This window comes from Capricornis sumatraensis, chromosome 2 (assembly GCF_032405125.1).
Source record: "Capricornis sumatraensis isolate serow.1 chromosome 2, serow.2, whole genome shotgun sequence".
Taxonomy (NCBI): domain Eukaryota; kingdom Metazoa; phylum Chordata; class Mammalia; order Artiodactyla; family Bovidae; genus Capricornis; species Capricornis sumatraensis.
In genome coordinates this window covers 216,093,775-216,121,603 of record NC_091070.1, presented here as the reverse complement: position 1 = coordinate 216,121,603, position 27,829 = coordinate 216,093,775, and the positions used below count along the sequence as shown (strand labels likewise).

The 27,829-nt window shown below is 49.8% G+C and overlaps 1 protein-coding gene across 2 annotated transcripts in view; it reads right to left on the bottom strand.

Moving 5' to 3' along the window:
- AGAP1 (ArfGAP with GTPase domain, ankyrin repeat and PH domain 1) overlaps positions 1-27,829 on the bottom strand; it is a 566,367-nt gene that overhangs the window by 145,621 nt on the left and 392,917 nt on the right. Inside the window, exon 12 of one of the 2 annotated variants that reach the window (XM_068962986.1) lies at positions 14,687-14,845. The exons of the other annotated variant lie outside the window; for it this stretch is intronic. Coding sequence (XP_068819087.1) covers positions 14,687-14,845 — 159 coding nt within the window. The remainder of the gene's footprint in view (positions 1-14,686; positions 14,846-27,829) is intronic. 2 annotated transcript variants of the gene reach the window in all.

Sequence of the window (27,829 nt, the reverse complement as noted above, 5' to 3'; positions counted from 1 at the left end):
GCAGGCAGAGGCAACGGGGGCTCGTGTCTGTTTTCTTTAAAAGATGAGTTTGGAAGACTTTAGGGAAACAAGAAAAAAAGGCAGGAGATGAGGCAGGGCTGCGGGGCGAGTGGGGGACACAAGGGAGGGAGATCAGTGTGTGAGCGGCCAGCACGCGCCCTGGAAAGTCAAGTCCCTAGAACTCACCAAAGGAACTGGCCCTTCAGGGTCAGGCTAAGGGAAGGCTCGTGTGTGAGTGGCCCTGTGTCTGTGACTCGAGCCACTGGGAAGATGAGACGGTGGGGAGGCTGGTGCGTCTAGAAGGACGCCTGGTTCTGCTGTGAATTTAACGAGCCTGAGTGAACCGGTCAACAGCCGTGCAAGGAGGTCGCTGGTCACGTGTGTGCCGTGGAGGAGGGGGCGTCAGGCTGGCTGTGACCTTGGTGGCCTTGCCTGTTCAGAGAGCTGGCTGGGTCCACTGGAGCAGGGCGTGGGAAGAGGAGAGAAGCTGAGTCCTGAGCAACATCACCGATGTCAACCCTGCAGGTTGATGACGCAGACCTCTGGGTGTGGCAGCAGAACCCAGAGAAGGCAACGTCAGAGGAGCCAAGACAGGAGAGAGTGTCCAGCATGACGGAGCCGGCAGCGGGCTCCCCTGAGAAGCAGATGGCAAAGGGAGCCGTGGAGCGCCTGGGGTGGACGGGGCGGGTGGCCCGGACACTGGAAGAGAGCGGGGTCCAGCCGTGCGGGGAGACGGCGAGACAGGGATGGGCCAGAGAGAAAGCACTCGGTGAGTAACTGGAGACAGCGAGTATAGACAGGGGTTCTGGGAGGGTGGGAGGAGGAGCGCTGAGAAGGAGTAGAAAGGTCAGAGGGACATGGAGCTGGGATGGGAGATGCCCGAGTGGGCCTGTTTGCTGAATGGAAGGACCCAACACCCAGGAGGATCTGATGATACAGGAAGCAGGTGGGGTAACTGCAGGGGCAGAGTCCTTTGGGAGTGAGAGGTGATGGGTCCAAAGGTGGAGCGGGTGGGCAACGCTTTACAAGGGACGCCCCGTCCTCCGTGAAGGCTGTGGCTCCAGCTGCAGGGGGGTGTGGGGCTGGTGAAGCTTAAAGAGGGCCAGCGGGTGGGGGGGCGAAAGTGAAAGATTCGAGAGCACAATGTTCGAAACGGTATGCCGAAAAATTACGCCGTATCTCATTTACGCTACTCTCTGTCAAAAACAATGGCAGAAAATGAAGAAGAACTAAAAAGCCTCTTGATGAAAGTGAAAGAGGAGAGCGAAAAAGTTGGCTTAAAGCTCAACATTCAGAAAACTAAGATCATGGCATCCAGTCCCATCACTTCATGGCAAATAGATGGGGAAACAGTGGCTGACTTGATTTTTTGGGGCTGCAGATGGGGATTGCAGCCATGAAATTAAAAGACGCTTACTCCTTGGAAGAAAAGTTATGATCAACCTAGAGAGCATGTTGAAAAGCAGAGACATTACTTTGCCAACAAAGGTCTGTTTAGTCAAGGCTATGGTTTTTCCAGTGGTCATGTATGGATGTGAGAGTTGGACTGTGAAGAAAACTGAGCGCCAAAGAATTGATGCTTTTGAACTGTGGTGTTGGAGAAGACTCTTGAGAGTCCCTTGGACTGTAAGGAGATCCAGCCAGTCTATCCCAAAGGAGATCAGTCCTGGGTATTCATTGGAAGGACTGATGCTGAAGCTGAAACTCCAATCCTTTGGCCACCTGATGTGGAGAGCTGACTCATTTGAAAAGACCCTGATGCTGGGAAAGATTGAAGGCAGGAAGAGAGGGGGACGACAGAGGATGAGATGGTTGGATGGCATCACCAACTCAATAGACATGAGTGTGGGTAAACTCTGGGAGTTGGTGATGGACAGGGAGGCCTGGTGTGCTGCAGTCCACAGGGTTGCAAAGAGTCGGACACGACTGAGCCACTGGACTGAACTGAACTGAACTGAGTCACAACTGCCCCAATTCCTGAGCTACACAGCAGGTCCTTATTAGTTCCCTATCTTACATATAGTAACGTGTGTCTTCTCAATACTCTGTAATGGCCTCTACGGGAAAAGAATCTAAACTGAGTGGGTGTGTCTGCATGCGTAACCGAGTCACTCTGCTGCACACCTGGAACAACACAACCTCGTAAACCAACTCTACTCCAATACTCTGCTGCACACCTGAAACAACACAACCTCGTAAACCAACTCTACTCCAGTACAGACTTAAAAGAAAAGGCCATGAACCTTCCCTGCGCCCTCGGCCTGCTGCTCTGAGCTCGGTCCTCTGGACGTGCGGCTCCTGCTTGTCACCTTGACCGCTGTCTGCATGTGCCGCCCACTCCCCCACCCTCCAGCTCCACAGGTGTGGGTCTTAACCCCAGCTGCACCCGAGAAGCCACCTGGGGACACTGAGGCTCAAGTCAGCCCCCCTCCCCGGCCCCAGAGGCAGTGCTTTGGAAAAGCACCCTCCAGAGCAGGACCATGGACCCCTCCCCTGGCCCCAGAGCCCCTCCTGCCTCCCAATCCCTCCATCCCTCTTTCTCTGATGGGGGTTCCGGAGCCTTCTCGAAATACCCCTATCCACTGCTGTGGACACTTCCCCATTTGCCAGTGACCTTCTGGAAACACGGCCCCATGAAAGAGGCCTCTCATCCCTTAGGGAAGAGTCAAAGTGAAAGTGCTAATCGCTCGGTTGTGTCCGACTCTTTGCGACCCCATGGACTGTAGCCCGCCACACTCCTCTGTCCGTGGCATTCTCCAGGCAAGAAGACTGGAGTGGGTTGCCATTCTCTTCTCCAGGGGATCTTTCTGACCCAGGGATTGAACACACGTCTCCTGAATTGCAGGCAGATCATCTACCGCTGAGCCACCAGGGAAGCAGAGGAAGTCTCAGCATCTCAGGAGACGGGCTATGCCTGGGTCTGCCTGTCAACATCAGGCTCCCATTCAGTGTATGCATAGCTGGTTTGCTGAGCGTGAACAAAGAACCTCTTTCTCTTAGCTTCACTTTGTGAGCCTGGCCGCTTCGTGGCCTCTGAGTAGGGAGGACACTGAGATGACGCCTGGCACCGTGTGTCTCTGATGTGTCCTCAGCACAGGCCTGCAGACAGCCCTGGCCACCCTGGGTCTCCTTCCGGCAAAGTTCTCGGGGGCGGGTGGTTCACAGAAAGGCACAGTGGGTGCAGGTTAAGACACAGCCTGAGATGGATCCAGCCTTCTGCTACTTCTGTTTTCTCACCAAAGTGGGGATGGCACTGGCCCTCCGCCCCCACCCACCCTGGGGTCCTTGTGCCTGGCAGGCAGGGGGCGCTGGATGGACGCCAAGTGACGGCATCACTGGCGGCGGCGGCAGGACCACCGTGGGGCCAGCCACGTGCCCTGCTTCTGTCTCGGGGGTACATCTGGGAAGCAGAGTTGAAAGTGTTGCTGAGGACAAGGCACTGCCATGGGTTGGCTGCAGTCATTCTCTCAGGAAAGGAAACAGCCTCCCTTGCCTTTGGGAAGGATGAGCTGGTGGCTGGCAGGACCCAGGGAGCCCAAGTCTACGCGGTCAAGGCCAGGGTTTTCTGCCCTCAGTGCTCCTGACTTTGAACAGGACGGTTCTCTGTCTCGGGGGAGCTGCCCCACGTTCACCAGCTTCTCTGCCTTCTACCCGCCTTGATTCCAGTGGCAAACCCCTCCAACCGTGTCATGTCAGCCACGACAACCTAAACTGTCTCAACACTGCCAAATATCCCCAGGGGAATGGCACACAAAAATCACCCTTGGTTGAGAACCTCTGGTCTAGATGAAGATACCGAGGGCCAGAGGGTCCCAAAGATTGGGACCCGGCACCATGGCGACTGGCAAGAGCATTCTTCTCGGCCGTCTGTTTAAAATGATTTCCAGACGTCTGCCAGGCAACTCGAGAATTGCTGGCCCGTGGGTTCGGAATCTTCTGGCTCTGTGTCTGATACTGGGGGCAGCGTTTCCCCCGGGCCAGCACCTGCTGCTAGAAATAGCTGTTAGGGAAGAACTGAGCAAGCGAAGTACAAAGTAACAATGTTCTGATTGGGAGGAAAAAAAAAAAAAAAAACCTTTCCCCCCTGTGGCCAGATACCCTAGGAAGCTTCTGCTTTCTCCTCAGTCCCACGCAGAGAAAGGGAAGCAGGTTCCGCATGTAGAAGGAAACTGGGGTCATTCCTTTAATTAGGCCGACCAGCCTGGTGGGGGGATAGACCGCGGCGGCTGAGCCTGGGACTGCCCAACTCTGAGATGAGAGCCCGCCGGCCCTTTAATACTGAACGGAGCCGAGGGTTGATGACAACCCCCAGGGGATGGCTTCTGAATGCCAGCCAAGATTTGGGAGAAATGATGAGAGGCAAAGTTCAGGATCAGTGAGAGAGGGAAAACGTCTGCGTATCTTCCCTTAGAAAGCAAGCCCAATGAAAAGATAAACAATTTTTATGATATGTTGTTTCAATACCAAGAATTCATTTCTCCTTTAAGCAAACAGCAGAGGGGAAAACCATAAGCTTTGGAATGGGAAAGCCCTGGGTTTGAATTCTGGCTATTAAACGAGAGTGGTCTTAAGTTTCTCAGCCTTTTTGAACCTCACTTATCAAACAGGGATAATGACTCTCAGGAAACGGGCATTAGACGGCAGGCACCGGACAGAGACGGACAACTGCACAAACTCAGACTCCAGGCCGAGTGGCCGACAGGCACACAAGAGACGCTCAGCACTGCTGACGCCTGAGAGGCACAAGTGAAACCTACAGTGATGCATCCCTTCACACAGGTCAGAATGGCCACCAGAAAGTCTGCAGGTGATGCACGCTGGAGAGGGTGCTGAAACAAGGGAACTCTCCGACACTGCTGGGGGCACGTGAACTGGTAAGTCACTGTGAAGAATGGGGCTTCCCCATTCCCCGATGGCTCAGCTGGCAAAGAATGCACCCGCATGGCAGAATACCCTGGGTTTGATTCCTGGGTTGGGAAGATCCTCTGGAGAAGGGAAAGGCTACCCACTCCAGTATTCTGGCTTGGAGAATTCCATGGACTGTATAGTCCACGGGGTCGCAAAGAGTTGGACACGACTGAGCGACTTTCACTATGAAGAATAGTTTGAAGGTTCCTTAAAAATTAAAAGTACAGCTAACCTATGACTCTGCAATCCCACTCCTAGGAGAATATATCTGGAGAAAACTCTAATTGGAAAAGATAAATGCACTACAGTGTTCACACCAGCACTATTCACAACAGCCAAGAGACGGAAGCAACCTAACGTGCACTGACTGATGAATGGGCAAAAATGCGGTATGTATATGAAATACTACTCAGCCATAGAAAGAATGAAATAATACCACTTGCAGCCACATGGATGGATCGGGAGATTATCAAGCTAAGCGAAATAAGCCAGATAAAGACAAATATCATAGGATATCACTTACATGCGAAATCTGAAAAAAAAAAAAAAAGATACACGTGAACTGATTTACAAAACAGAGAAAGGCCCACAGAGGAAGAAAATAAACTCAGGGTTAATAAAGGGGAAAGGGAAGGGTACAATATAGGGATTTGGGATTCACAGATACATACCACATATAAAATAAGCAGAAAGGAATTACTGTATAGTCCAGGGAACGATAGTCACTAGCTTGCAATAACCTAGAATGGAAAGGAATCTGGACAAGAATAGACATATACGTATAACTGTGCTAAAGACCCGAAACTAACACAGCACTGTAAATCAACTATCATGCCCTCGCTCAGCTGCCAAGTCATATCCGATTCCATGATTCCATGGACTGTAGCCCACTAGGCTCCTCTGTCCATGGGATTCCCCAGGCAAGAATACTGGAGTGGGTCGCCATTTCCTCCTCCAGGGGGATCTTTCTGACCCAGGGATTAAAACCCCACCCCAGTACCCCCAGCCTCACCCCCATCTCCTGCACTGGCATACGGATTCTTTACTGCTGAGCCACCTGGGAAGCCAACTGTTATTTCCATTTAACTCCCAGGTGAGAGCGGTACTGTCGTTCACTACCGCCACCTGCTGGCCACATGCTAAAATTGCTAGCACAGAAGCCACGGAGAGAGAAAAGTGCTCAAGTTGTCGAAACTAAAATCAATGAACCGACAGAAAACATCCCCAGAACCCACATTTATGGCATAGTCTCTGTAATGTCAAGTTCAGGGCTCCCTGTCCCTCCTGGAGCTGGCTCTATGGGGAGGGAGAAACAAGGAAGTGCAGGACACGTGGGCCAGAGCAGAAATGTGTGTTTCTAACGGTGTGTGTGCATGTGTTCAGTCGTGTCCGACTCTTTGCGACCTCACGGACCGTAGCCCGCCAGACTCCTCTGTCCAAGGGAATCTGCTAGGCAAGAATGCTGGAGTGGGTTGCCATCTCCTTCCCCAAGGGATCTTCCCCACCCAGGCATCACATCTCCAGTGTCTCCCACATCAGCAGGCAGGTTCTTTACCAACTGTGCCACCCGGGGAGCCTGAAGTCCTGTTAAAAAATGTCCATGATGAAAAAAAAAATATTTGGAAGTTTGCAAATATGTAAATTTTTGCTTCAGATTCAGGACTGGTTGTCCAATAACCACAGATTCAGGTGGGAAGATGTGTAGTTACACGGTGTGGAGGGAGCAGGCGGGCACACACACACCTTCCACATGGAAGAGTGAAAGATGGGTATGGCTTTTGTACTTGGGGCTGACGAGGTCAGACAGTGGCCTGGTGCAGGCAGGCTGAAGTGAAATGTTCAAGCGGCAGTTGAAGCAATGCAATACTGCCGGCGATATCGGGCCAGCCAGGGCAGCAGAAGATTAACTGCTGGAGTGCAGCAATCGGGGACGGGGTGGAGCCGCCGGAACAAGCTGACAGCTGGGAGAAGGGACCGGTTCTCTGGCTGCCATGCCGACAGGCTGACACTGGCAGGAGAGGCTGGCAGGCCTGCAGGCTTGCTGACGAGACACGCAGGGACACTCGCAGACAGTGCACGGGGCTCGTGGCGTTGGCTCGGGCCCTCAGGGCAGGTGGGACACACCTCTAAGTACATTTTGCCCCGGAGCAAGGTAAGACCACCAAGTATACTACAGACGATGCTCTGAGGGTCCCCGGCTACCCACAGTCATGCTAACTCTGAGCTAACACTTCTGGAAAAAATGACCTATAGAGAAAATGATTAATCAAAAAAAAAAAAAAAAAAAATCCCAGGCTTCCAACGAGATTCCAGAGACTCCTCAGCCAATAGTTGTTGCAGAGATAATTGTTCTGAATCTATCAATAAAGCCGAGCTGCCCCTTCATTGACTGCAAGCACCAATTTCTTTCACCTGGGATTATAAGTTGGTGTTCACGGGCTTACTCCTGCCATTATGGTGATAAACAGTTTAAACCACAACAGGGCCTGACATGTAGATCAATTCTGGGTCCATAAAGAATCTGCACAACAGGTTCTGGGACAGGAATTTACAGCTGCCACTTTTTATTCTCTCTTGCTGCAAAAATTACTTCTGTCAAACACTTAGGAGAGTGAGGAAAAATGTAAAAAAATTAATTTTTCATGTACTACCGGAGCAGCCTTTCTCAACGCCGAAGCTCAAGATGAATATGTTTCTGCATTTAAAAAATTACTTGGAGCTGCATGCGGTGCCGAGTGGGAGTGGGTCCCAACCCTCCACCCTGACTGAGAGCCGGCAGACAGCAATTTGAAACCCTGAGCCAAGCTGTCTGCATTTCCTCTCGGGGCAGCTGTGGGTCTCACGTTAGCAACACCAAATTATATTAGACATTTAATTTTAAACCTCAGGTACTTAAATGTAAAACCTTACCAAAGTAATAGTCATAAAGCAGTGGGGCATTCCATCTCACAGAATGGATGCTTCTTTCTCCCGCACCCCCCACCCCTTGCTTAATTTAACCAGGACCTCCTGTTTTGTGGTTTTGCACACCACAACGTCATCTAGCTAATTAGGAGTTTGCTCACACCTTTGAAAAGCAGAAACCCCCAGGGTACCTGTGCATCCAGAGGGGAAGGCTTGACAAAGTTCTCTGGAGCCAAAGTCTTAATTTAGAGTGGACGATGGGGTAGAGGAAAATGGAACCCCCACGCTACGTATTATTATGTACAATAAAAAGATAATAAGAAGGCATATTCACCAACACACGGGCACTCAGATTCAAAAGCTGCTGTTGTCCCCCTGCCCCTGTTCCCGCAGCTCCCACTGGGTAAGCTTTTCTATGACTCTGACATCCAAACGAAACGAAACGAAACCAAACGAAAAAGCAGGTGAGTTCCAGAAAAACATCTGTTTCTGCTTTACTGACCACACCAAAGCCTTTGACTGTGTGGATCACAATAAACTGTGGAAAATTCTGAAAGAGATGGGAATACCAGACCACCTGACCTGCCTCTTGAGAAATCTGTATGCAGGTCAGGAAGCAACAGTTAGAACTGGACTTGGAACAACAGACTGGTTCCAAATAGGAAAAGGAGTACGTCAAGGCTGTATGTTGTCACCCTGCTTATTTAACTTATATGCGGAATACAACATGAGAAACACTGGGCTGGAAGAAGCACAAGCTGGAATCAAGATTGTCAGGAAAAATATCAATAACCTCAGATATGCAGATGACACCACCCTTATGGCAGAAAGTGAAGAAGAACTAAAAAGCCTCTTGATGAAAGTAAAAGAAGAGAGTGAAAAAGCTCAACATTGAGAAAACTAAGATCATGGCATCCGGTCCCATCACTTCATGACAAATAGATGGGGAAACAGTGGAAACAGTGGCTGACTTTAATTTTCTGTGCTATAAAATCACTGCAGATGGTGATTGCAGCCATGAAATTAAAAGAAGCTTACTCCTTGGAAGGAAAGTTATGACCAACCTAGAGAGCATATTCAAAAGCAGAGACATTACTTTGCCAACAAGGTCCGTCTAGTCAAGGCTATGGTTTTTCCAGTGGTCATGTATGGATGTGAGAGTTGGACTATAAAGAAAGCTGAGCACCAAAGAATTGATGCTTTTGAACTGTGGTGTTGGAGAAGACTCTTGAGAGTCCCTTGGACTGTAAGGAGATCCAACCAGTCCATCCTAAAGCAGATCAGTCCTGGGTGTTCACTGGAGGGACTGATGTTGAAGCTGAAACTCCAATACTTTGGCCATCTGATGCGAAGAGCTGACTCATTTGAAAAGACCCTGATGCTGGGAAAGATTGAGGGTAGGAGGAGAAGGGGACGACAGAGGATGAGATGGTTGGATGGCATCACCGACTCGATGGACATGGGTTTGGGTAAACTCCAGGAGTTGGTGATGGATAGGGAAGCCTGGTGTGCTGTGGTTCATGGGGTTGTGAAGAGTTGGATACGACTGGGCGACTGAACTGAACTGACATCGAAACCAGAGACATGGGGGAAAAAGATAAAATGATTAATTAAAAAAAACGGTAGAGTTTGTATTTCACTGCGACTTAGAGAGAAAACACGACAGAGAGCCCTTAATCCCTGTTTCTTTTGTGGTTATTTTCCAAGTGTGGCAGGGAATGCAGACGCCAAGTTGAGGTCCTGAAATCCACACATAAATGTGTTTTCTTGAAGTCAGCCGTCGGATCCTGTGCCCTGGTTTTTATTAACAATTGCTTGGGGTATGGCAGGATGGTGCCAACGAGAGGGAAGCCGGGATGTATTCCGGATGCAAATGGGTCCCAGTTGCCTAGAGTTCTTGACAACGTGCGCTCCGATTCAAGAAGTCTAGCTGGAGCCTGGGACTCTGCGATTCTAGCCAACTTCCAGGGGCTGACAGATACCACTTAGTCCGTGGACCACACTTATTAAGAAGCAAGGATTTCTAGCGACGGTTCTCAGCCTTCAGCCTACAGCATCATTCCACGGGGAGTCTGTTAGCACAGAAGCTGCTAGGCGCCACCCCTGAGTTTTAGATTTAGTGGGTCTGGGAACATCCCCTGGAGGAGGAAATGGCAACCCCACTCCAGTATCCTTGCCTGGAGAATCCGACGGACAGAGGAGCTTGGTGGGCTGCAGTTCATAGGGTCTCAAAGAATTGGACACGACTGAAGTGACTTAGCACCCACGCGTAGGACTGGGATGGAACTTAAGAATTTGTATTTCTAACCAGTTCCCGGGCGATGTTGCCGTCACGGGTCTGGGCAGCCTATCTGAGAAGTGCTGATGCAGAGAGTCTGAGGCCTGGAATCAGGCCACCTGGGTTCACATGGCAGCTTCACCAGGACGTGACTTTGCATAAGCGATATTGAGCCCTTCTGTACCAGAGTCTCCCCCACTGGAAATGGAGCTAGGAGCAGTGCCCACTCCATGGGGAGCAAACGTGATGACCCACACGAGGGCCTCAGTATCATTAGCTCTTTTTTTATCACGACTACCGTTTCTCGTTTCATGCATATCTTGGGTGTGACAGAGCCATCCGTCCTCAGGAAATACAGATGTGAAGGAAAATCCCTGTGAAACTGCAGGAACCTTACTTCTGTGAAACATTCTGTTGTCTCTCTGGATCTTTGCTTCTTAACATGTCAGCTCTAAGTTTTAAATGAGGTGCTAATTAACTCTGCAATTAACACATTATTTATTTATCTGGCTGTGCTGGGTCTTTGTCTCCTTGCGGTGAGGGGCGCTACTCTCTGGTTGCGGGTCGAGGGCGGCTCGCTGCAGTGGCTCTTAGTTATGGAGCACAGACGCTAGGCACGGGCTTTCAGCTGCTGCGGCTCCCAGACTCCAGAGCACAGGCTCGGAAGCTGTGGCTCACCAGCTGAGCTGCTCCGCGGCGTGTGGGCTCTCTCCAGACCAGGGATGAAAGCAGAGTCCTGGGTACTGGCAGGCGGGTTCTCAACCACTGGACCACCAGGGAAGTCCTAATGTTGCAATTTGGACCCCTTTAACCAGCCCATTCTGAAGCAGATCAGCCCTGGGATTTCTTTGGAAGGAATGATGCTAAAGCTGAAACTCCAGTACTTTGGCCACCTCATGCGAAGAGTTGACTCATTGGAAAAGACTCTGATGCTGGGAGGGATTGGGGGCAGGAGGAGAAGGGGACGACAGAGGATGAAATGGCTGGATGGCATCACTGACTCGATGGACGTGAGTCTGAGTGAACTCCGGGAGATGGTGATGGACAGGGAGGCCTGGCGTGCTGCGATTCATGGGGTCGCAAAGAGTCGGACACAACTGAGCGACTGAACTGAACTGAACTGATCACTCATCTCAAATAGACGGGGAAACAATGGAAACGGTGAGACTTTATTTTGGGGGGCTCCAAAATCACTGCAGATGGTGACTGCAGCTGTGAAATTAAAAGATGCTTGCTCCTTGGAAGAAAAGTTATGACCAACCTAGACAGCATATTAAAAAGCAGAGATGTTACTTTGCCTACAGAGGTCCGTCTTGTCAAAGCTGTGGTTTTTTTCAGTAGTCATGTATGGATGTGAGAGTTGGACTATAAAGAAAGCTGAGGGCCGAAGAATTGAAGCTTTTGAACTGCAGTGTTGGAGAAGACTTAAGAGTCCCTTGGACTGCAAGGAGATCCAACCAATTCATCCTAAAGGAAATCAGTCCTGAATATTCACTGGAAGGACTGATGCTGAAGGTGAAATTCCAATACTTTGGCCACCTGATGAGAAGAACTGACTCATTTGCAAAGACCCTGATGCTGGGCAAGATTGAAAGTGGGAGGAGAAGGGGACGACAGAGGATGAGAGGTTGGATGGCGTCACTGACTCAATGGACATGAGTTTGAGCAAGCTCTGGGATTTGGTGACGTACAGGGAGGCCTGGTGTGCCGCGATTCATGGGGTCGCAGGGAGTCGGACATGACTGATCATTCTTCTCTGCTCTTCCTGCCTGCCTTCATTTTGCTGTATTCCAGCTAACACCTGGTTCTTGAAACGTTGCTCAAGTTTGCAGTTCCATGTGGCCCCTCAGCTGTCCCAAGCGCCCCTTTCCTCCTCTCTGAGTCTTGGTCCAAACAGCTTTCACGTTTAGAACCTCCTTCTGCAGTTTTGCACACACAAGGAATCCATCTGGTTCCTGAAACGTCACTTAAGTTTGGTTCTCTTTGGGAAGTTTTCTGTGATTAACTCTCTCATCCTTAAACCAACTGCGCAGTTTCAGCCTGGGCGTTCTCCACTCATACCCCACTGCAGGCTCACACTGCTTTCTCATCTGTGTCCAGGCTTCACGCTCTGGGGCAGCAGGAGGCCTAACTAGTCTTTCACAAACACGCTACAGGAAAAGAACAATGGGCACCCGGGCATTAGCGTGTGAGAAATCACTTGGTACATTTAAAAACAGCATTCATCTGGTGGTGACCTCAGTTGTACAGGTACTTTATAAAGATGTCTGTATAGCCGATGAGATGGCTGGATGGCATCACCAACTCAATGGAGATGAGTTTGAGTAGACTCCGGGAGTTGGTGATGGACAGGGAGGCCTGGAGTGCTGTGGTCCATGGGTTCTTGAAGAGTTGGACACGACTGAGCGACTGAACTGCACTGCACTGAACTGTACAAACCGAGGCAATCACCTTCCGTGGGGAGAGGCTCCCATCCAAACCAAGCGTCTGGAAATCGGGGAGTCTGATGAGACAAGGTGTGGGGGCGCTTTGGCTCACACCTGTGACCAGAGGCAAAGAGCTACTGGGTATAGGGAGAGTTAGCTAGTAAGGTGTTTTTTTGGGGGGTGGGGGGCGGGGGCTGCACTTTGCAGTATGTGGATCTTAGTTCCCTGACCAGAGATTGAACCCATGCCTCCTGCAGTGGAAAGGCAGAGTCTTAAGCACTGGAGCTCCAGGGAAGCCCCCTAGTGAGTCTCTGTGCAAACGGAATATTTGTAAAGAACGGATTTTAGATTCATGTGCTGCTTCCAATGTTTGTCCTGAAAAAATATTCTGAGCGTGTGGGAGGCCAACACTTGGGGTGAAACTTGTTCTTGTTTATTATTACATAGTTATACTCCCCAAACATAACTCTTATGGCACATAAAGAACCAAGCCCAAAGGCTGCTGCCCCAATCAGGCTGCGCTAGGGGCTCAACAGTTCTCATCAGACGAGGAGAGCTCTGGCCGGGGGCAGCTGCTGGGCAAGGAAGGGCCAGGGCGGTGTGTGCACCAGGCCGAGGAGGCCCAGCTCAGCTCCTCCTACCCTCAAACACGAGTGCGCCTTCTCAGAAAGAGGGCGACGGCATAAACCCGCTAGGACAAAGACTAATGCTAACTGAAAAAATGGATACACTGCAGAGAACTGGCCAATGCAATTAAGTATGTGATGGAGAAGGAAAGGGCAACCCACTCCAGTATTCTTGCCTACAACTTAGTGATTAAAACAACAAGTATGTGGACTACTTGCCCCTCCAAAAAATAAAGTGTCTGTGGCAACAAGAGCACCTACTCAGGGGCAGAAGCCACAGGCGGACGGTCCCCTGCACAGCTATGGACCACACAAGGGCGGGAAGAGCACACCCATTTGAAGATAAGAACACGGAGGTCGCCTGCCAAGGCCGTCCCGTCGGCAGGGGGAGCGGGGAGGGGGTCTGCTTGAAACACAGCCCCATCTGCTGAGACACCAGGCCTTCTGCGGCCCCGATGACTGTGAACGCACACGTGTCACATCACAAGGGAATAAACTGCAGGCGGCTAATGTGTGGCGACTTTAGCCCCGTCACTGAACTTCTGGAGGTGCTGCCATGATACCAGACAAGAGGTGAAGCGCCCAGCCCCCGAAGAGGCTGGAGGCAGAGGTTTGCTCTCCACCAAAGCCTCTCATTTTGTCTGAGGAAGGAGAGGGGAGCAGGGTGCTGGGCTCTGGGTGAGGCTGTGTGTACGCCCCAGGCCCGCGAGGTCACAGCACCCTTCAGCGCTGCCTTCCCAGACCCCGCTTCTCCTCCTGGGCCTGGAGATGCCTCTCCTTAAGGCCTCTGCTTGGTGGCCGCTGACGGAGGAACGTGGGGTGGCTGGAGACAAGGATGATGTTTACCCAAAGTACACGTCCTGCGGCAGCAGCTGCTGGGTCTACAGGGAAGACCTGATGCTGAATCTTTTAATTAGAACAAATTATGCTAAAATTACTCTAAAATCCTGTCTGATAGATGGCACAGTACAGTGGGAATTCCTTTAAATACCGGTGAACAGGCCATAGACAAAAGTGCCACAGGCAAAGCATGTTGCGGTAGGTGGGGCCTCGATGCTGCATAATTTATGCGCTCACACATCTGTCAAGATGGTTTCCTGGGAGCACATTTGTTTCCCAAGAAGATGTCCACACTTGGAGGAAAAAAAAAAAAGCAAGAGGGAAGACTCTCCCAAACTTAAGAGGATATACCAGGAACCTGGGACAACGGACAAGGAGGAAGAATTATGTGCTTTGATTAGATGACAAAAAAGTGAAGCCTGACCACCAACATGAAGGCCATGTCGTGGCGGGCCGCGTGAGCAGGGGCACAACCTCTCCCAAAGCCTCAGTTTCCCAATCTGTCTAGTGGGGCGAACCTCCGCCGCGTCCCTGCACCGGAGCGGGACACGAGGTGCCGTGGGTGAGGCGGCCGATTGAGGACGCAAGGCGTGACACCGTCGGCAGGGCGGCCGCGCTCACAGCAGAGCGTTGCCTCCAGCCTCTGGTTGACAACCGAGGACCGCAAGGCGGCCCGGGTCCGCGGGGCCTTGCCTCTCTCTTACCACTGCTGATGGCTGAGTTTGCAATGACCGTAGCCTCGCTCCACTGGTCGGCACTGGAGACAGAGTAGGACCGCTGCTGCATGCCGTCCGCTCGGCTGGTGAAGGAGCCCAGGCTGACGCCGCTCGCCATCTGAGACCCAGGCGCACTAGTGACATTCCCTAGGAATAAACAAGTCAGGTGAACACCAGTGCGCACTGCACACCCGAAGCCGGCACAAGTTAGTCTAGGGGGCTACGCGCCTGCGCACCGTGGACCTGACGCCGCGCGCCTGGCGTCCAGATTCACGAAAAGGAGAGGCAGCACGTGAAACAAGAACGTTCCAGAGGAAGACGGCGAAGCAAGCCTTATGGTGCTCAACAAAGAAACCCAAGGCTTCAGGAGGCTGCAACCACCGCAAGCCAAGGCAAAGACATGCATCACCACCTCTAGGCGGAGCAGCGGTGAAGACAGGAGACCCACTTTTGGGGAAAAAAAAAAAACTACTCCCGGTGGGGCCTCCCTGGTGGCGCAAGGGTCAACAAACCACCTGCCAACGAATTAGCCTTGGATCGATGCCTGGAAGATCCCTGAGAGAAGGAATCCAGTCCAGTATTCTTGCCTGGAGATTGCCACGGGCAGAGGAGCCTGGAGGGCTACAGTCCAAGGGGTCGCAAGGAGTTGGACACGGCTGAGCGACTAACGACAACGATATTCCTAGCAGGCCAGCGAGACAAGGCGGGTCCTGGAGGAGTCCTGCTGCGTCAACGTATCGGTGCAAGCGAAAACTATCGCCAATCGGATTCCACTGTCTGGTGCCAGAGAGTTATTCTCGTGGGACAGCTATACTTTAGGATCAACGCAAATCAAAGTTCCTAGATGAGACACGGGTGGCAGAGTCAGGCTCTTAAACCAGATAAGTTTACTGTTCGCCTTGAAAAGAGACTACACAGAGGGAAAATAATCTTGGCAACTTAACAGCATGTAGTGCGGTGGAAAAACGGTTCCATTGTATACTTAATGATTTGAATCAGTCGCTCAACGTCAGAGTGAGTTATTATCTGGTCACCAGGATTTCAAACTCAAAAATATAATTAAGCGCCTTTCTCTAAAGCTCAGCCAATCACACCTTGCTGCTAGCGAGTTTGTTGCATCTGTAAGGAGATCTTTGAAGGTATTAAACAGTTTCTTTTGATTTTTAAACATTCCTCCCTTTTTAAGTTTAGAATCAATTAAGTTCTAAATTGTTTCCATAGAAGGTTTTCATAGCGCATGATTTTAAATACATAGAGCATACTAGTAGTTCCCAAATATGGCCAATTACCAGAATTACCCATGGAGCTTTTTAAAAAATAGCAGCTGCAAAAAAAATTCAGATTTTGATTCCAATGGTCTGGCAGGTAGAGCTCGAGGGAACACACATTTCTCAGAAGGACTTTGGCAGTCCTGGTGAGCAGTGAAGAGGCGGAAACCAGGGCCCAGCCACAAACAAGGCCCTCACTGTCATTGCACGAAGCGGAAAGATCCTGCTCTTAAAAATATATTTCTACCTTAAAAAACAATGCCAACTCTATGCCACTGTGGAAGCTGGGTGCATCTCGAATATCACAAGAGAAATAAAAACTACAGTGGAAGCTCTTCAGCAGCAAGGACACTGAGATCAGAGATGCTCCTGACAAGTGCACCCGCTCTGGCCCCTCGGCAGGGCTTTGGGGATCTGCAGCCAGCCAGCTCCCCGTCTCCCTCCTGGCTCGCATGTTCTGATTCTAGGACTTGCTCGAGCCCCAGGAATGTGGAAAGTCTCACGTCCTGAATGACAGTGTCAAAACCAGCACTGGCGCCTGCTCCAGCCCCGTCCTCACAGCAGCCCCCTGGGGCGGCAGGGGGCCAGGTGTGCAGCATCTCACAAGGACGGGGGCGCCCAGGCTCAGCGAGGCGTTGCGAAGGGCCACCGCACACGCTCCTCGGGGTCTTCTCCACCTGCCGTTAGGGAGCGGTCCTTGGGTGCACTTTGGCCAGATCCCTGCACAGCGGGGCAGTGTAACAGCAGGACAAGCGCGTCCTGGAGCTGAGCGGGTGCTCCCCTTGGGCGGCTCGGCAGGGTCTCCCCTGGGCTGACACCTGAGTCTCCCACCACCTTCTGCCCTCTCGAGGATACCCACCGGGTGGCATCCATCAGCTCAGGTACCTCTGGCTCCGTTTGGCTGGACCAGGTGGGAATACCAGAGTGTGAAGTGGGAGTGCGCATGTCTGGGCTCTCTCCAGAGTTCCAGGGCTCCAGGCCTCCTCTCACTGGGATCCCTGTGCTGGAGGCTCGCTGGGGGTCACCTCTTTTCCCTTTGGGTCCGGGGTGGTCCTGGTGCCACCCTGCCAGCCCTGCCACCTGCACTACCTCCCGGCTTCCCTCCGCCCACACCTCTGTCCCTCTGTAAAGAAACCCTTCTGACCAGAAGGGTGTGGTCCTCAGCCTTTCCCTTCCCTGTGGGGATGCCGGTTCCATGTACCCACCACTTAAGAGGGGGTCACATCCCCTCCTGAGGCGCTGAGGCCCTTTCTGCTTTCAACAGCAGAACTCAGAAAAACGCTAACAGTTTTGGGACTTCCCTGGGGGTCCAGTGGTGAAGACTCCAAGCTTCCAATGCCAGGGGGGTTGCAGGCTGGATTCCCTGGTTGGGGAACCAAGATTCCCACATGCTGGGCATGTGTCTCGAAAAAACAAAGCTAACATTTTTATGGTGGCTGAAAGGAAAAGAAAGAGAACAGGAGGAGAAGCACAGTGATAATAAGATGCATGTGGGCTGCAACCCCAACTCTGAGCCAGGAGCCCCTCCTCAAGCCCGTGCTACCCACAGGGACGCCTGCTGTTTGGTGAGAATGCCAAGGCGATGCTTCCATCCTCCCTTCAGTGCCCATCTGTACCTCTGACAAGCCCTTGTCAAGTGTGGGCATGTGTGCACTCAGTCATGTCCAACTCTTCGTGACCCCATGGACTGTAGCCCGCCAAGCTCCTGTGTCCATGGAATTCTCCAGGCAAGAATGCTGGAGTGGGTTGCCATTTCCTTCTCCAGGGGATCTTCCTGACCCAGGGATGGAAAGCAGGTCTCCTGCATTGCAGGTGGATTCGTTACCGTGTGAGACACCAGGGAGGCCCATCAAGTGTGGGATTTGTCCACAAAATCTCATTTCATACAACCTTTAGGCACGCACTGGAGAAGGAAACGGCAGCCCACTCCAGTATCCTCGCCTGGAGAATCCCATGGACGGAGGAGCCTGGTGGGCTACAGTCCACGGGGTCACAAAGAGTCGGACACAACTGAGCGACTTCACTTTCACTTTAGGCACACAAGGCCAAAACACCTGAAAAGCCAAGAATAAGTTCACCGTCGATCCGTCTTTGGGCTGATGAATCGATTAGGTGCCTTTTCCTTTGTTCATTCTGTCTGGGGTGTGGCCCCGAGGACAACCAGCCCCAAACCCTCCTGACACATTTGCTTCCATCAGAAGGTGGACGGGATGATCTAAGTGCGTCTATTCCTGACTACTCGGTGCCAGACTCCAGGAATGAGTGTCCATGCGCACTCAGACACCGAGGTCAACCTCAACTCCAGATCAGGGACACAGGAAATGTTCAGATGGAAGCATCCAATTAGGGCCAATCTTAGGATGATAAGCTCTTTGTCTTAAGGTCAAACATCTACCATTGGAAAGCGAAGAGGTGGTTCATTACAAACGTACACGCTAATGAAAAGCTATGTGATGACACTAATGTACACCTGGTTTTTCAACTTCCAGCTGCTTGTTGAATGAAATTTTTAGCACATTATGCTGCTGGTGAATCTGCTTAGGGGTCCAGCTCCTGAGGGGCCCCCCAAGGAACCAAACTGGGGTCTCTGGAGTGAAGAAACTCCCGTCAAGGCTGCGTGGTCCTGGTGTCTGATTGCAGAATCCATATGAGACCCAAAACAGCTGTGTGGAATCCTTAGCCAAGCCCACGCTGAGGGTTCGTCAGCTGGCGAGGATCTTCTTATTTCTGCATCCTCAGTCACTGACGTCTGACCCTTTGTGACCCCATGGGTTGTAGTCTGCCAGGCTCCTCTGTCCATGGGATTCTCCAGGCAAGAATACTGGAGTGGGTTGCCATTCCCTTTTCCAGGGGATCTTCCTGACGCGGGGATCAAACCTGCATCTCTTGCAAAGCAGGTAGGTTCTTTACTGCTAGTGCCACCTGGGAGTTTCTTCACTCCAGAGACTCCAGTTTGGTTCCTTGGGGGCCCCCTCAGGAGCTGAACCCCAGGGCAAACCCTCCTGGGAGGCGCCAGTGGTAAAGAACCTGCCTGCCAGGGCAGGAGATGCAAGGGACGCAGGTTTGATCCCTGGGTTGGGAAGATCCCCTGGAGGAGGAAATGGCAACCCACTCCAGGATTCTTGCTTGGGAAGTTCCATGGACAGAGGAGCCTGGCAGGCTACAGTCCATGTGGGGTCACAAAGAGTCAGACACGACTGAAGTGATAGGCATATGAAAGGATGAAATTCTGATATTTGCAGCAACATGGCTGGACTTGGAGGGCATTCAGTTCAGTTCAGTTCAGTTCAGTTCAGTCGCTCAGTCATGTCCGACTCTTGTTAGGCTGAGTAGAATAAGCCAGACAGAGAAAGACAAATACGGGATGATATCATATACAGGTGGCTCCTAAAAACCACGACAAAGTGAGTATAGCAAAGAAGCAGACACGTGGGCGATGAGGAGCTGTTACCAGCGGGGAGTGGCGGCGGGGGGCGGGGGGGGGGGCGATGAGGAGTACGGGCACAGACTATTACGTATAAAAGAAGCCGGAAGAACATGGGGAATACAGCCACTATTTTATAACTCTAAATGGAGTATAACCTTTAAAATTGTGACTCACTATACCTGTCACTTCCATAATAATACTGTACTTCAGTAAACATTTTAAACAAATTTAAAAGGACGAAAAGGTCATACAGGCATGCACCAACAATCCACCAGAGCAACATGTGTAAGAATGTACCTGGCAGAATTGTTCAGAATAGTGCCACGCTAGAAATGGCTGCAATGTCCATCCACCCACCACGGGCACCTCGTGGGAGATCCCCGGCAGTAAGAGGGGAGTCTGACGTGGGCCTCCCCAGGACAGACATCAGACAGGGCATGGACCCACAGAAGACCAAGGCCGGGGCACCACCAGTCCTGGTCCACAGCCGCACCACAGGGCAAAGCCAACGGCGCAGCAGGAAATGAGACTGGCTCGCCCTGCATGAGCAGGGGGCGATGCGGGCAGTGGTGGGATGGGACCCGGGGGCTTGCTGGGCTGCCCGGCCACCAGCTGCGACCTGACCTCCACACTGGTCACCCACGTTGTTGTAGCTTAGTCGCTCGGTCGTGTCTGACTCTTTGCGACCCCCGAGGACGGTAGCCCACCAGGCTCCTGTGTCCATTGGGTTTCCCAGGCAAGAATACTGGAGTGCGTTGGCCAGTTCCTTCTCCAGGGGATCTTCCCGACCCAGGGATGGAACCCACATCTCTAGGTCTCCTGCACTGCAGCTGGACTGATTCTTCACTGCTGAGCCACAAGGGAAGCCCCATATACTTAGCTAGAACTTAGGATTTTTCACTTTCTAAGTGTATATTCTAGAGAAGGAAATGGCAACCCACTCCAGTACTCTTGCCTGGAAAATTCCATGGATGGAGGGAGCCTGATAGGCTACAGTCCATGGGGTTGCAAAGAGTCGGACATGACTGAGCAGCTTCACTGTATATTAAATCAATATAATTTAGCACCACCCCCCCCCCAAAAAAAAAAAACCTCTTAGAAAAAAAGAAAAGAAAAAACTCATTTGAATGGTTTGTGAACGCAAAGGTCAGATCAGGAAGCATGAGATAAAGTTATCCAGGAGCAAGGAGACAGTTTCGCCAGCGTATAGTCCCAGAGTGGTCCAGCCCTACAAAGTATGGGGTGCTGGCATCCAGAGGAAGCAAGGCACAGAAGGACCGCTTTGGTATCATCTCAGTACTTCCCCCCAGGGTCTGCATTATCACGACAGACATGGTCGACTTCCTGGTCCATTCTGAACTCAGAAGCCTGTTCCCTCAAAGACCCCTTCTCTGGATCATCTGGTTGCTGGCCTTGATGGGCAGGGGCGGCTGCATTACAATGCTAATCCATGGAGCCTCACGCCAGCCCCTTGATATGGAGATGTGTGTGCCCACTGGGCCGGCTGATTAGTGCAAGCTTCCATGTGTCAAAAGCACCAAATTCTTCCCCAAGAATAATTTTAGCTTTACTTACATCCCTAAAGTGTGAGAGTTGATTTGAAAGGTACTTACCTCCACCATATGCTATTTTTCTTTAAACAATTTGCATTTCAAAGTGAATATGGCATTTATAGCTGAATGAATATCAGTATGTTGCCTGATCTCACACAAGCATGAAAAAGATGCTGGTTTTCTATTGAACAAGAATGTTTTCATTCGCCAAATGACATCAAAGACAGAATTCCTCTTTTAAGCTATAGGCTTATTACATTAAAATAGCCTGTCCTGATTTAAAAAAAAATACCCTGAAATAAAGCTTTTCATAGCATTCAAATAGAGATTCATCAACAATCTTTTTTCTTTAATACAGAATTCTGCTCACTGCATGTCCTGATTTTGGTTTATCTTCAATAACGAGATTTGATCCTTCCTACCAATGCTTCAACTGGGAAAACAATACTTGGGATTTGACTTACTGGTGAATCAGCCTGGAAAAGGGCAGAAACTCTTGGTGATGGTGATAATGAAGTTTCATGCAGTCCGAGAGTGGAGGAGAAAAACCCAAAGAGGATTCTATGAGTGCGTGAGTATGAAACAGACCTTTATTTCCATTGTAGGACTTTGTAATTTTTTTTAAAAAAAGTCATAATTACGGGAAAAAGATTAATAGGCACTCACTCTTTCCGTTGGACGTCTTTGAAATACAGACTGCTGTTGGAGGCCTTTTTTTCATTCCTGTGTGGCTTCAAATCTTATTAAAAAAACTCAAGAGTTCAATGTTACCATGCAAACCTACGGCCATGCCCCAGCCCGCTCCGAGCACTGGAGGGAAAACCAGGTTGGCTGGAATCAGGACTGGACAGCGGAGGCCTTCCTAACGGCTACATCACTTCAAACTAGGCCTTCGCCATCTGTTCCGTCCTCTAATTATAAACCCAAAAATAATATAATTCACAACACTACCATAAAAAGTGAGATACAAATGATTTAAGTGCCTGTGAGGAGGGCCCATTCGCCTCACTATTTGCATTGGAAATCTGCCCTCCTTTTGGCAACCAGGATTTCAGGCTAAGAGGATTTTTTTTTTTTTCCCAAGGACACCTTCAGTAGCTTTTCTTAAAGATGCAGGCGTTCAGGACTCAGCACTGCGTGACAGTTGCTTTGTAAAAGAGCACAATTCAACACATTTGCCACTGAGACAGGAATCGTGTGTTTCTCAGAATGCTATGCACTGTGTTTATTTTTTGGGTATATATTTTCTGCAGTCTGCTGACTGGAGAAAAAAGAATGTACAGAGTCCAGACTCGGGGTAATGTCAAATCTAATTACTACTAAATAAAACATTGCGGCCATGCCCAGAATTGAAAATCCTGGAATTAAGACAGTCCGTGGTTATTTCCTAAAATGTGGAAACAGCTCATTTTATTCTGATTTCTCCCTGTTCTAAAGATGATGCCAAGGGGGAAAAAAAAATGGGAGTATGCTTTGTTGTAGAAATTGCTTAAACTTATTTTGCAAGGTTATACAGATACACAGATAATGTAAATTAGAAGTCTACCAAAATGCATCTAATAGATCAACTCATTATTGGACATGTACATATTTTTCTTAGTTATGACCACGGAAAAGATGTAATATTCTATTACACTTCTTTAATATAACTTCCCATCCATTTCTCCTTAGTGTTCCAAAACCTTCATGATAATTTTAGATCGAGAACATCTTACTGATTTAATGGAGATGACTCACCCTGCCATTTCCTTACCTCCGTATTGCTTTGACTGTTTGAAATTTCTCACTATCATAAACAGTGTTGCAAAGGACATCTTCTACTTTTAAAAGTGTCCTTAGGCTGATATCCTAAAAGAGTTATTATTGATTGATTGGGTCAAACAGCATTCACATCTTTCTGACTCATGATATATGCTATGAATTAATTTTCTTAATGGACCAATGGGCTAAAAGAAGATGGAACCTGAGCAAACAAGTCAGGTCATAATTTGTAGAATGGACACAACAGGAACAATGATGATGGTCATAATGATGAGATACTCATAACAGCCCCCTGAGGTTAATACAAGGACCAAATTACACAAAGCACTTTGTCAACCGCCAAGCTTCTGAAGATACTGGTTGTTATTAATTTTGCCAATGGTGAGTTTTCCTTTTCCCTACAGTTTAATTTTTTTTTTTTTTCAGCAAAAATGGTGATACTGCTAATTTTGTGTTTGACTTTAAAATCTAACAAGTCTGGATATTCTACTCCTCTTTCGCTTGTGCTGGCATCCTGGTGTGTGTAAGTTGCCCAGACCCTTTGCCTTGTATCTGTGTTTCGACGTCCAGGTCAACACCTCCCGCGAGCCCAAGCACTCTTTCACTGGCGGATGCTTCTTGAACCCCTGCTCCTGCATTCGGACCAGCACAGTGCTTAGTCTTGGGAAAACTTGACGACACGCTTCCCACTCTTCATCTCCCCAGAGGTAATGCCGAAGTCATCAGAAGTAGAGTAGATACAGCGAGAGACAGAAAGCGGAGAAATCACGTGCTCGGGGCTGACGCAAGCAAAGGATGACAGAGAGGACCTCAGAGTGAGGAGAGGGGAGCTGGAGCATCCAAGGCCCATCCCAGCTTCCATCCCGTCGCTGGGATGCCGCACCACCTTGGGGACGGATAGAATTTGATGTCTGCTACAATTCAGGATGAAACCCTTAAGCCCATCAGAAGGTAAGTTCTAATAACTGGAAATGGGTTTAAATATTTACTCCAAAGACAAAGCCTGCGTCTTCCAGCTGTGTGGTGTGGCACTCATTCTTGCCAATGACACCTGCACTTCTCATCCTGCCCGTTTATATGAGAGTGATGAACACTTGGTTACTATGCATTCTGAAGATGCTGATGGACGACAGCAACCACCACCTGTGCTTATTTACACAATGCTTACTTAGCCACAAGCCATTTCTTGGTGCAGGTTATATGAACAAGTTTATATGCGGTAGTTATAATGAGGTATGACAACATTGCATAAAAGGAGGTTAACACTAAGGATTTTAAGTAATGAAACATGAATTTAACACTCATGCAGTCAGTCCAGTTACTGTCATGTCCGACTCTTTGTGACCCCCATGGACTGCAGCCAGGCCTCCCTGTCCATCACCAACTCCCAGAGCTTGCTCAAACTCATGTCCATTGAGTCGGTGATGCCATCCAACCGTCTCATCCTCTGCCTTTCTCCTCCTGCCTTCAATCTTTCCCAGCATCAGGGTCTTTTCCAGTAACTCAGTTCAATAAAATACAGTTTTATAAAATACAAAGTCCAAGATGCTCATATCTTGTCTTCTAGCTCCTTATTTGGCTCTGTGCCCTCAAGAACTTAGTTCAATTGCTCACGCCCTTCTTTAACATACTCCTTCTCCCCCACCTGACATATGCAGTAGGCATTTTTGCACAAAATCCCCCGTAACTGGGCAGCGCACTGCTTTGGGGGCAGGCGTCTCTGGCTCTCACTGCATCTCCTGAGCCCTTTCGAGGAGGCGGCCGTGATGCCCACACAACGGCCCCACGCCCAGGCCTGTCCACCGGGACTTCCTCCTCTCCTTCCCAGGTCTCACAGAATCATCTCTCAGGACTGAACAGAGGCCCTGTCTGTAAGGAGTGAGGGCACTGGGCAACTCCGTGTTTGCAACGGTGAGGATGTGAAGGGGGCGACTTGTTTGTGAGTCAGGACATTTGGGGGGGTGACTCCTCACTAGGAACATTCCAGAGAGAGGCAAGGTCTCTGCAGGCGTGGTTACTTGAGATGTCGGGCCACAAGGTTCGGAGCTGGTGGGACATCAGGACGACCTGGTTCTCTTCTGCCAACACAGGAATGTTTACGTGGCAAGGGGGCCAACCATGGACTTGACTCGCACAGAAAGGCTGTAACCTGGGGCCCCGGTCCCGGCCAGCCTTCCTGAAGACTGTGGGTCACATACTGACATCTGTCTTGGAGCTCTGCCTCCCCAGCCCTTTTCCTATAGCTCCTCCATGCTGACTATTTTGCTCATCATGAAAGCATCATATCAACAGCTGAAATCCTACTCTCCACTGAACACACACATTTTTGAGAGGGGAGAAAGTCTCTACAGCAACTTTTCTATACTTATTGGAATATCTGTTCCCATAGAGATGTACAACTTGGTATTGCCAACATCCCTCGTATGTTTATAGTAAAAATCATCAAGGATTAACTTGCTTTTGTCAGTTCTTACAGAAGGGAACACTCCATTTGGAGTTTAAACGACTGAAGATGTTTTCCTTAAACTGGAAGGTGTGGCTTTGATTTCTATGGGAACTGTACCCTAAAGGTCTCAACCATAGAATACTGCAATGGAGGAACCGTTATCAGAAAGCCAACATAGTTACCCTCAATATTTATCACTTGCATCTCACATGACAGGTGATATTCAAGAATATTTACTTCATGCAAAAATAATTGCCAGGTCACATTAGGAGAGGATAACAAAGGAAGAGAAATAGTGGTCTACATCTCAAAGAGTTTACAATTTAATGCCGAAAACAATATAGCACAGATTTGCCTAAACCTCAGTGGGAAAAACGTGTCAACAGAGAAAACCAACGGTAAGAAGGCATTTCTCCTAAGAGCAGAAGAGGCCGAATCAAATAATAGCTTGAGTCATTTCACTTCAGATGTCACCAACTTTCTCTAATGCTAGTCTCAGAGAAGCCCCATGAGACATGTTTAACCTAAAAATAATGAATTACTACTTAGCCATCAAAACCTAGCCCGCTGAAATCTGGTTTATGGAAGCAGACCTCACCATGTGATGCTGATTTGGGGTAGTATTCTCGAGCAAATTAATTCTCAACCAAGAAGGCGAGCGTCTGCAAGCGTTCTGCCAAGTTACAGGAGTTTAGGCGAGGTGTCCAATTGATGCACTGGCGAGTTCACGCTGTAAACAGAACCCAAGGGGTGGGCAATAATCGGGTGGCCAAGGCAGGGACGGGGTGAGAAGCCAGGCTCTGAAGCCCTAACAAGCCTGAGATGCAACCCACCGGGAGGGGATCGCTCATCCGGCTCACAGAACAGGCTCTGGAGTTATTACCATGTCTTCTAGACCATCTGAAACTAAACAAAGAAAAACTTTTGTTTCTACGAGACAACCACGGATCCAGTTTTGATGTCGCGTGATTTTTTTTTTTTTTTTTTAAATAGCTATTACCACCGTAGCAGCAGCTTAGCGACTCGGCGTCTGCAGTGTGAGCAGTTTTGATAAACAGCCTCTGCGGGCCACACAACGGGGATAATGTATCCTTAAGTACCGCCAATGAGCTGCCATTCTGCACAGCCAATTACTTCTGTGCGTCTGTCACTCAAAGGAAAAATGACTGAGCCCATTAGATCAAACCTTTGTCACTGTTCCTAATGCACTCTTAGGCCTCATTAATCTCCGGGAGCAGCAACAGAGCCGCCGGTGTCTCATTGCCTCCCCCGATCAGGCCCACGTGAAGTCTCTCATCTCTCCCCCAAGTGCTCCGCGTTAATCAAGCTCTCCTTATTACCCCAGTCCCTGTCACGGCGGAGAGCGCGCTCCCTCTTAAATGCTCTCATTATGACCCATCTTTAGAGCCGGCTAAGTGGAAAAAAAAAAAAAAAGAGAGAGGAGAGGGAGAGAGGGAGAAAGAGGACGGGAGAGAAAGAGGAGAGGAAAAAGCAAGTCCGATCACATTAATATTCATGACAATAATTAGTATTCTAAGTCACTGAATATTCATGCTATTAGTTTGGTTTTTTATGGGTTTGCTGGATGTCCTGATTACTGAAGTGTGGAGGAAAACAGCATGGTTGAGACTTTCGATGTCAACGGCGGTTCAGTCCGCAAAACACGTTGAGATCCTCGTCCCTCCGCCCCCCAGCTAGAAAAAAAAATCAGCTCGACCCTTGGGGATGGCTTTCCTATCTCGAAACCACTGGGGGCCTGTGTTGGGGGGAGGTGGAGGAGAAGTGGGGGGAAAGGTTTCCCCCCTTTTACAGAGGTCCCAGCGTCAGTCTGGTGAGGATGAAAACACACCCACAAATACCCAACAAAAGACGCACTTTGGGGACCACAAGAGAGCTGACATCTCAAGATTGCATGTCGCAATTGGGAGCTGGGGAGAACACAGGAATAAAGAGAGGATGGACACACGGAACCAGAGCGGGGTGCCCGTGGAGATCCAGGGACGTCTTAACGGGGACGGCTCCTGCTGCCATCGTCGAGGGAGCTGGGGGGCGGAGGGCATGGGTTTAGTAAGTCTAAGCCACTAAGTCTACCCAACAGCTAAATAGACACTTCATGGCACCTGCAAAATTAATTCAAAGACCTGAGTTCTCAACACTCTTCCTTTTCTTCACTGGTGATGAGCAGGACTATCATGATGGGTTCCTGACACAGTGCTGAAGAGTCAGGCTTTGGAAAGGCACGGCTTGTGTTATCCTTACAGGGATGGAGGTAGGCACTGTTGTCCCGTTTTCGAGACGTGGAAGCTGGGGGTTTAGAGACACCTGCACAAGGTCCTAGGATGGGGGAGGCGGGATTCGGTTTAGTGACTGTGACTCCAAAGCCCCCACTGTGGGCCCTTATGTTTCCTGCTTTCTACTGAAACATCAAAATAACTGTCAGAGCTGAACTCTATTCTGTCACACGTGGATACAGTTCTAGCAACCTGGCCCAAAACCCATGTCAGAAAGTGTTTCTGGACATTTGCCCACCTTCTCTGGAAAAGTTTTTTTTTTAGAAAGTTTAGTCACTCAGTCATGTCTGATTCGTTGCAATCCCATGGACTGTAGCCTACCAGGCTCCTCCGTCTATGGTATTTTCCAGGCAAGAGTACTGGGTTGCCATTTCTTTATCCAGAG